The sequence below is a fragment of the Pygoscelis adeliae genome, unplaced genomic scaffold, assembly GCF_000699105.1.
Source record: "Pygoscelis adeliae isolate BGI_AS28 unplaced genomic scaffold, ASM69910v1 Scaffold30, whole genome shotgun sequence".
Lineage (NCBI taxonomy): Eukaryota > Metazoa > Chordata > Aves > Sphenisciformes > Spheniscidae > Pygoscelis > Pygoscelis adeliae.
The window spans coordinates 2085955-2095699 of record NW_008823915.1 but is presented as its reverse complement, the minus strand read 5'-3'; the positions used below and the strand labels follow the sequence as shown (position 1 = coordinate 2095699).

The 9745-nt window shown below is 54.4% G+C and overlaps 1 protein-coding gene across 1 annotated transcript in view; it reads left to right on the top strand.

Annotated features, from left to right (window-relative positions):
- Window positions 1-2968: 2968 nt before the first annotated feature.
- EFHD1 (EF-hand domain family, member D1) overlaps window positions 2969-9745 on the top strand; it is a 9940-nt gene continuing 3163 nt past the window's right edge. The window contains exons 1-2 of the mRNA XM_009319194.1: window positions 2969-2982; window positions 4128-4274. Of these exons, the coding sequence (XP_009317469.1) occupies window positions 2969-2982; window positions 4128-4274 (161 nt within the window). The remainder of the gene's footprint in view (window positions 2983-4127; window positions 4275-9745) is intronic.

Genomic DNA, 9745 nt, shown 5'->3' with positions numbered 1-9745 from the left:
CGCAATGGTCAGAGGGAGTAAAGTTCTTCTTAGAAAGGATTTTGAAATATTTAAGAAGAGACTATTACTACTTCAGCACCATTACTCCCGACTGCTTTATTTCAAAGCCTGTATTAGGCCATTGCAGCATGCAGGAACTACAGATCAAAGTACAGGTGCCCATAGCGTGTGGAGCAAGCTCAGGTACAGCGATGTGTACAGGGAGGGCAGGTTTTCTTTCCAGCCTTTCTCAAGAAGCGTGAATGTTTAGAAGCTGCTCTTTGATCCTTCGGGATTTAGGATTTCTCATTCAACTATCCTTTTCTTTTTCCTTGGGGTTTTTTCAGGCAGCTGGGAGGTGACTGCAGAGTCAGTACAGGTGACGCAGTCCTCAGCATCTCCTTTCTCTTCACTTCCTGATCCCTCTTTCTTCCACGGTGTAACCCCCCAGCTATGCTGTGTAACACCAGTACAATGATTGTTTTCGGGCAGTAATTGTGCATAACACACTTCTTGCTCTTAAGCAAGTCTGTTCAGCAAGAATTCCCTCCTTCCCCCCCAGTTTCTGCTCCTGCTTTCCTCCCCCAGCACTTCGGCAGCCGGGCACACACTGCAGCCTGGGTGGAAGCAAGCCAGCGTGGGAATCTGGGTGCATCCTTGTTGCAGCAGATTTTGGCAGCCGCTGCCTGTGTCTCATCTGCTGCCAGGAACGCTGCTGTGGCGGCACTGCAAAGCCTTATCGTGCAGGCCGCAGTGCTCGTAGCTGCCTGCAGCATCCCAGCTGTTGCAAGTAGGGACCCGCCATGGCTGCCGCACTGACTTGCTGCTGGAGTTGCCTGCCTGCGATGTGAGACATCTTTGCTCATTGATGCGAGAGCCCCTCTGTCCGTAATGCCTGTCTGTCACCGGGGTGAGGCTTGGCTTGCGGCCTGGGGAGCTTTGAAACTGAAGGAAGCAAAGTTCTGGTGTCACGGCAGGACAGCGGGTGACAGCGGGGCTGGGAAGGCTGGCGAGGCACCAGAGTGCTGCGTACTCTTGCTGTGCCAATCCTGGAGTACAGGATGGGATGGCTCCCCAGGATGCTGGGATGCATTTAGGGACCAAACTTGCCCTGGTGCCCTCCTCCATCTCTGCCTGTGCTGCCTGTGAGGGCTGACCGGTGTCCATCACTGGGACAGGGCTGCTCTGCAGGCAGTGAAACAGGTGTGAGTGGTATCAGGGGCTGGCTGGAGCCCTGGGCCCTGAAATGGAGCTCCCAAAAAGCAGACAGTGGGGTTTTGGGAGCTCCCAAAAGGCGGACAGTGAGGTTTTTGGTAGGGCTGAGGTGTGCTGGGCGCATCGGCCGACCAACAAGGTGTAGCCCGTGCCATGCCCCGTTGCACTGAGTGCCTATGCCTGCGGGGGGGCGGCGGGGAATGAATTGTGCTGTCTTTCATGCCCTATAAATACGCCTCTCCCTAAATAGTCTGGCTGCATGGCTCCGTGGCAGCCGAGTAGCTGTGCCCAGGTCCTAAAATACTCAGGCTGTTTTAGGAGGCGAGGGGGGCGGGGAGGGAATGCAGCAGTTTGCAGGGTGCTGCTGTTGCTCTGCGGGGCTGGCACTGAGCATCTGGGGGCTTCAGCATCCCTCTGTCTGTCCCCAGCTGCAAGGGACTGGTAACCTGATTTCAGGGTGCGTCTCAGTGCCAGCTGTACCCTGGCCCAGCGTGCTTAACACCCATTATGTGGCTGGTACAGTGTGCTGCTCTGCCACCGTGGCCCACTGCTGGCAAGACCCCATTTCTCACAATTCTGGCTTTGTGCTGCCTCTCTGCAGGGATGATGAGCCCTGAAGCTGTGCCCCACGCTTAACCCTTTCGGGGCAGTGCATTTGCCCCTGGGCTTAGTGCCAGGACAGGCACTGAGGGCCGGTGTTTGCCTGCAGGTAGCATCTGTAGCAGAAGGGTGAGGTGAGCATGGCAGGCATGGGCTGGGCTTGTGCCCTCCTTTTGCCTTCATCTCCATTACCCAATGCTTCTGAGAGGGGCTGGGCAGTGTCCTGACCCCGGATGGCAGCCCGTGGTGGGAACCTTGGTGTCATCCTGCTTCTGTACCTGGCCAAAGGGCAGTGTGAGCTTGCTGGGGCCAAAAAAAAAACCCCAACCCCAATTCCAAGTGCCTCCCTGCCACTATATGCTTTGCTGCTTTATCTGATCAAAGGCACTACCTCTCCAACTGCCTTACTCCAGAGGAACGGCTCCACACCCTTTCTCCCAAACTTAAAGGAAAAGCAAATTGACAATTAAATGTTGCACTTATTACGCTTCTGTGAGGTCTTGAAAGTGCGTCTTGGAGCTAGGCTGGGCAATGCTGTGAATGTGTGCCTTAACTAACTGACGCCTTCCTTGCTGTGATGAACCCACTGCCTTTCTTCCCTGTGATGTCTCAGGACTGTGACCTGGTTTCTGCTCTGACAGAGGTTTTTTTTCGAGTTTTCCAGAAAGCTGTCTGGCTTAGTGGGCTTGTGGGTTCCCTGGGTGCAGAGCATGCAGGCAGATTGGTAGTAGGGGCTGCACGCCAGCCCAGTGGTGACGTGCCTGTCATTTGGCAGTCTCTTGGTCCTGGGACCCTTGGAAACAAAGAGGCACAGAGAGTATAAAAGATGGTTGTGGAGGTGGTGGGACTCTGGAGAGCTGTGGAGGCCACCCCAGTGTGGGGGAAAAGCACCCTGTGCCTGTGCTCATGAAGGCAGGGGAAGAGCTCTTGGCTGCAGCCCTGCCTTGCACTGCCTACGCCTGCAAGCAGCTCGGGGCCAGCGGCTTTGTTCGTGCCTTCCTCTGCCACAGCTTCCTCTGCGGCTGTGAGTTTTCTCAGCTGGAAAGGGCTTTCTTCCAGGGTAACCACAACTGTGCAGGTCTTGGTCTGGGATGGCTACAGCCCTCATTTCTTTGGAAGAGAACTAACAGTCAATGAAAGATGATGGGTGGGAGGATTTGACTGGCTCCTGCCAATGGGAAAGCTTCAGCACCATGCCTAGGGTTTCCTTTCTGAATGGTTGAAAGGATTTAGCTCTGTTGGGGGTTGAGATGGTGGCGAGGGGGCAGTGGCAGGCTGTGCACCGGGGTTGAGCCCAGACTGGTAGACCCTGCCCTGTCCTCCCATGCAAGCCCCCAGCTCTGTGCTAGACCCCGATGGCAGGACCAGGATGAGGGAGGGCTGTTGATGGGCTGTCTGATAGCAGAGTGCCCATCCCTCCAGCCTTTGGACTTTGAAACCCAGTGATGGCCCTGGTGGGTGTGAAGTGCTGGTTGCTGGATGCTTTACTTGCACCCGCAGTGGATGTCAGGGGAGGAATTAGTGCACAGTCCCAGGCTGAGCACGGCAGGTCACTGCCTCCCCATCCCTAAAGCACTCTGCCCCCTGCACAGGTGCTCTCTCCTCCTGCAGAGAGTCCTTGCCGTCCTTTGTGCTCCATTGGGAGTGTGGTCCCACTCCAGTCTTGCTCCTAGAGGTGTGCACTGGTTTCCTCTGCCAGCCCGGCCCTGTGGTGCAGCCCCCGGCGCCAGCTAGGATTGCTGTGCTCCCCCAGGACTGCCTTTCTGTTCTGCCCGGGAACACTGAATAAGCAGGTGCCCTGAAGCATGGTGTTTGTGTAATACAAAACCATTTTGGGGAGGAAAGATCTTAACAGCTAGAGGGAGTGTGTTTTGCTTGCAAAGAAAGGTAGCCGCTTTCTGCTGGGAGGTTCTAGTGGTCTCTGCTCCCTGTTTCTCCTCTAAATGAGGAGACCTGGCAGCAGCTGGCTCCAGCATGCCTTTGCCTCACCGTGCTGGTGTATGGTGTAAGCTGTGCGTAAGTAATCTTTGTGCTGGGCATGGAAGTGGGCGAGATGGAAATTCCACTGAGATAAGCTGAGTTCCTCCACGCTCCTTCTGTGTGGGTGGTTTGGTCTGAGCTCCGCTGAGCACTTCTCTCTCTGAGACAGCTCTGAAAGCTGCCTGCTACTTCCCTGAGCTTAATATATCTCAGCACTGGCTGTGTTTTGCAGCTTCCCCTCTCCCCCAAGCTTTGAACCACCCCGTGACTGCATCCATTTGCATGGTTCCTCTTCTGGGAAGATGGATATGGGGGATGATGAGGGCTGACCCCCTCCCCTTTGCACCCTGCAGGTATGACTCGGGACGGGACGGGTACATCGACCTGATGGAGCTGAAGCTGATGATGGAAAAGCTGGGAGCCCCACAGACCCACCTGGGGCTGAAGAACATGATCAAGGAGGTGGATGAAGACTTTGACGGGAAGCTCAGCTTCCGCGAGGTGAGGGTGGCTGCAGAAGCAGACAGGGATGTGGCTGTGGGGCAGAGGGAGGAGGCAGCCAGGTCCTGTACTCTGTAGGTAGCACTGTCCCCTCCATGTTTCTCGAGCTGTGGGGTGCAGTGGAGAAGCAGGTGAGCTTCCCCATGCCATGGGGAGCTCAAGGTGTGGACCACTGTCAGCATCCATCTCCACGTGGTAGTAATGGTACCTGATGTCAAAGCTCTCCAACCTCTCTGCCTGCTTTGGGAGTGCATTGAGTCCTAGTGCAGCTGCCTGGGCGTGCTGACAGCTCCCTGCTGTAGCTGGAGGTGGTATGTCCCTTCAGTCACAAGGTCTTGTTGCTGGGCTCCTGCAGTACAGTGGCTCAGGCCTCATTTCAGGTACAGGGGAAGGGCTCTCCTTGGAGCAGCTGGTCTCATGGAGCGCAGGAGGCTTCCTCTTCCAGTTTATATTCAGTCCCTCTCAGCATCACGCAGTGACTAGCCATAGCAAGCTTCACAAGGGGTGGTCACCTCCCTGCAGTGAGGAATAAATGTGGTGATGCAGCAGTTCAGTACTGCATGCTGTCTCAACAGGGACACACAGCGAACAGGTCTGTCTGTCACCTCTGTGCTGAGACTGGTGGGAGCAGTGTGCGCAGGCCTGGATCTGCTGCCAGGCAGAGGAAGAGAGGGAATTTGAGCAGTGACCTGCATGCACTCAAGGGTACCAAACTCATCGCAGCAGGGTTGGATATAAGCTTCTGAGCGATGCTTCATCTCCTCCTCCCAGGCTTTGATTGCTGTCTCAGTAGGAAGTGTATGTCACACTGTGGCTTTCTGAATTAACCAACAGCCCCTTAGGCAGCAGGAGGGCTAGTGCTGCTTGTGTCCTGCAGCGATTGTGAGGGCTGTGCTGCTGTCCTGCTTCTTCCTGCCCCAGGGGACGGCTGCAATGGGCCCTGAGCAGCTGGGCTCCCTTGTTTCTGCAGGGGCTGTGCTCTCACCTTGCCTCTTGCAGGATGGGGCTTGGTTGTGGAGATTAGGTGCAGAGCTCTCCACAGCTCAGGACATCAAGTTCTTCATCTTGGAAGTGCTAGGACCTTTAGCAGTGCCTGGGAGGCAGGATGAGCAGTCAGGGCCCATGACTGGCTGGGCTGGTTGGGGTGTGAGGGGTGACTGGCAGCTCACAGAGCTGCTGCACCATCTCTCTGTGCTGGCACGTCACACCACCTCTCCCCAAGGGTTTTGTTGCATTGCTTTCGCTGTGAGAGGGCAGTAGTAGAAGACAGAGGCTAAAGACCACTGGGTTACAGGGCCTGGCCCACAGAAAGGGGGAAAGACAAGCAAATCTGGGAAGTGAGAGCCTGTCAGTTCACACCAGCAAAGCTCTAAGCTGGCAGCTCTTATGGGCAGGGAAGGAGACATGCCTGGTCAGAGGTTAACTGGGGGTAGCAAAGAATCCAGCGGAGCAGGAAGAGCATCGTGCCGTTGGCCCCGTGTCAGACTGTGATTGCCAAATCGCTGCATGGGCTGGAGGAGCCCCTGCCTCTCTGCGTGCCCCCTGCGCCACCCTTCACCCTGGTTGAAGAGCTGGGGACAGCCTCTGGGCTTGCTGCAGGGGCTCTCTCCTGTGAAAGAGAAGGGCCTTTATCCCCAAGGCTCTCTCTGGAAGATGCCATGGTGTCCTGGCACCAGTGGTGTGGCACAAGTGGCAGAGCAGCTCCTCTTCTGCCGCCACCTGTTTGGAGCACAGCTCCCTGCACGGCTGCCTGTCAGCCAGCACAGGCTCCAGTCCTTGGCAGGTGGCATGTGGCAGCTGGTGCTGTTGTAGCTTCTCGCCAGACGCAAAATGATGGTCAAGCAAATGCAAGCTTGAGTGGCACATGGGTTGGAATGAAGGAGTGGCACTGGCAGAGCTCTGGGGACAAATTACACAGCAGCTTTGTCATGTACTGAAAGCTTCCCATGGTAGAGAGGAGCAGGATGCTTCTTGCCTCGTTGCAGATGTGCCATGTCCAGCTGCTATGTTTGGGCAGAGGACTGGCAGGGAGGCAGGTTTCCCAGTGGGTGAGGAGGCCTGAACCAGCCTATAGCCCTGCCCCACTATGCTTCCCGTTGGTGGTGACAAGCAAGCATGTGGTGGGTGACGAAGCTGACTTGGGGCACTCTGACAACACAGGGAGAAACCCTGGTTTAAATGAGTGTCCGAATTCAGCAGAGTGTAACTTGAGCACTGGAGGGCTCCTGTCTGCCTCTCCAGAGAATATCAAGTCCTGACATACCTGCCTGAAGAAGTGCTTCTCGTGGCCTGGCCAGAGAATTGGTAAGGACGTCTTTCACTTGCTTTCACCTTTTGTTGCTGCTTTGAGTAGTGTCATGTCCTCCTTTCCGATGTAAGCTGTCATCTGGAAAGCAGGCTTGTATGGCTCTGACTTGCTGCTGCTGAAGTGCTGGCCCCATTAGGAAAGTTGCCTTCTACCATTGACCTTTGAGCATCCATCAATACATCAACAATTAACTGCACAAGACTCCCTCCATGACTCAAGTGAAGAAATTTAGGCTTAAAAAGATTAGGTACATTGTGGGGAAAAAAACACCTCTGACCATCTAGTTCTGTCATTACCACAGGAAACCAGAGTTAATTGCTATAATAGTAATGTCTAATTGTAGCTGCTATCTAGAACTCACAAAAATCCACCCACTGCCCCCCCCACACTCACACCAGCTTAAATGCTGACCCATGTCATGTGTTTGCTAGCAGGCTTGATGCAAACCACGGCCTTGGGTGGCACTGCTTTTCTGGCAAGCTGCTGCAAGGCAAAGCTGTTGCCAGTCAGTCCCGTACCTTCCCTCACATCCCTGAGGCCAGCATGGTGCCCGGTGGGGCTGTGTAACTGCAGCATTTCTCTGAGACCTGGCACTGTGGGGTAGGTCTTGGATCATGAAGGATGTGAGAACAGATACATCTCTTATGAGGTTAGTGGGGTGGAAAGTGTGTGTCACGTCCTCCTTGAGAGCAGGGTTTTTAAAAGTACCAACATTACTCACTTTTGCTTCTCTATTGACGTTTCCCTGAGGCTTAGCTGCACGCGATGTGTCCTGGGCCCAGTAAGGGTGTGAGATGGGCTGGGAATGGGAACTCATCAGGAAACTGAATGCAGATTCCTGGTGTTCTCTAGTTAGCGAGGACCGATGCCTCGAGGGCAAATAACTGGTGAGGTGGGCTGCAGGTGGTGTGCTTACATGAGGAAGGGTTGCTTCTGTGGAAACCAGCATGATGCCCCATGGTCTGCTTTGCTGGGTCCTTGGGGCTGACGTTATGCTCTGTCTGCCCCAACCGGTGGCTCAGCCCCTGGTTTCCTTGAGCTCAGCTTCCTGGCTGCAGCAGCCAATATTCCACGGGAGGATTGCTGCCCCATCCCCTAGTTTCAGGATGATTCATGCACACTTGTACTCATGACTGGGTGTTTCCAGTCCCTCCCTGGGCAACAGCTGTACCAGACCTCAGGATTGTGCTGCCTCCTCTGCCCTTTTCTGATGCCAGGAAGTGGGACTCGCAGGGTGGAGCAGAAACTGTGGGGAGGAACCATGATTAACACCAGCCTGGCTGCCAGCCCTCTGTGTCCCCGTGCCTGGTGGTGGAGGAGGAGAGGAACTAGCCCGAGCCTAGCGGATCTGAGCAGAGGGAGAGGATATTTTGGGGAGGATTTGGTTTCTTTCTGAGCAGGATGTTCTGCCCATTCAGCAGAGCATCATTAAATTTCTTACGTGTGTTTGGAGGGGGAAAAGTTCCCTCCCGAAGCACAGCCTGCTTTCTGGCTGCTCTGTGCTGAGCACACAGGGGTTACGAGGCCGTTGCATGAAGCAGTGCCTGGTGACACTGCCTCTGTGAGAGGGCAGCCAGCGCTGCTGTCATCTCCACACCCTTCCCCATGGGAGGCCTTCCCAAGCTCTTGCATCTCCACCAGCTTCTGCGAGCAACTTGAAGCAGGCGAGCGCATTAGGGGCTGGCTCAGCGTGGATCCTGGGACTCTGCTGCCCTCCTTCGGGACAGCTTGGGCTCTCCGTAGGAAGATGCAAAGTCCCAAGCCTGGCAATCTGAGGAGCACAGCACTAGAGATATCCATTTGCACAGGAACATCAAATTTCAGGGCAACCCTGCGTGGTATTTGCAGCCCTCTGCCCTGGACTGAAGTGGTGCAGTGGTGCAGTTTTGTTGCTTGTGCTCCTTTTGTACCCGAGTGACTTGTCCCCGTCTGTTCTTTCTACACCTGCCAAGCATTGAGACAGCTCCTGGGGTGGCCAAGAACAGCAGGGAGTTACAGGACCTCTCAAATTACGCTTAGAGCATCCACATCTTAACCTGGAGTTTGGTTAGCAGGTTGAAGGTGGTGCAGAGGTCTTTATTTTTAAGCAGGCAGGTCTTGTTCCTTCAGTAAAAAAAGTGTGCTTTCCTGGAGTGTAATACGGCTCTTTTTTTGTTTGTTTCCTTTTGCAATTCACTTGCCAATATGCACTCTGCTGTGCTGACTCTGGATTTGTTAAATGTCTATGGTCCAGGGCAGGACAAAGGTTTTAAAACCAGTTGCTCTGTGGACACTTGTTCAAGCCGCTCTGACTATCACAAGGGCATGCCTCTGACCTGACCTCTGACAGGTCTTAGAGAAGCTCTCCTGTACGTTATTTAATGGGCATGTCAGGAATACATAGGCTTCGCTCACCTTAGCGAAACCAGCTGGGGTTCCCTGGAACAGGCTGAGGCATAGCTCCAAGGATTGATTTGAGTCACTTTTCCCATGCCCTAGAGAAGGGACTAGTTGAAGTAACTATGTTCTGTTCTCCTGGTGCATTTGACCTTGATTTTGTTTTCCCCTCCCATACCGTGTGGACCTTGGGAAGGACAGAAGGGCAGGGTTCATAGCAGCCAGGCAGTCCCCAGATCCCTTTCAAGTGCACACACTTGGGCTGCTGTTCTTAACAGGAGCGCACTGGTGCCTCAGTCCAGGGAGCCTGGGGTTCAGGTGTGAGCCAGGGATGTCTTTGCCCTGCTTTCATTGTCATGGGATGTGATCTGAGCCCCCAGAACACTGCAGAAGCTGGTGGGGGGCTTGTGAATACACCACTAGGGTGTGGGGAAATAAAGAGGTGTATCTAAGCCCACCATACAGTTGTACGAGGCAGGTGGAGAGGTAGCCTCCTTCCTCTGGCCATGTAGCAGCCCAGGCTCGGTAGGAGCTGTGCTTCACCAGGGCTCTGCTCCCCAGAAAACCCTCTTCCAATGAGATTTTTACCTCTTAGTCCAACAGGTCTGTGTACCAGAGCCAGGGCACTGGAGCACAAGTTGCATGGTGCCACTTCATTTATATAGACCTGGTTTCCTTTGCTCAGAAATGTAAATTCCAGCCCCCTCCAGGTAAATGTCAGCGCTGTTTGCCTTTTAAGTTGTTTGAGCCTCAGTGAAGAACTTGAATTTTTCCTTTCTGTCTTGC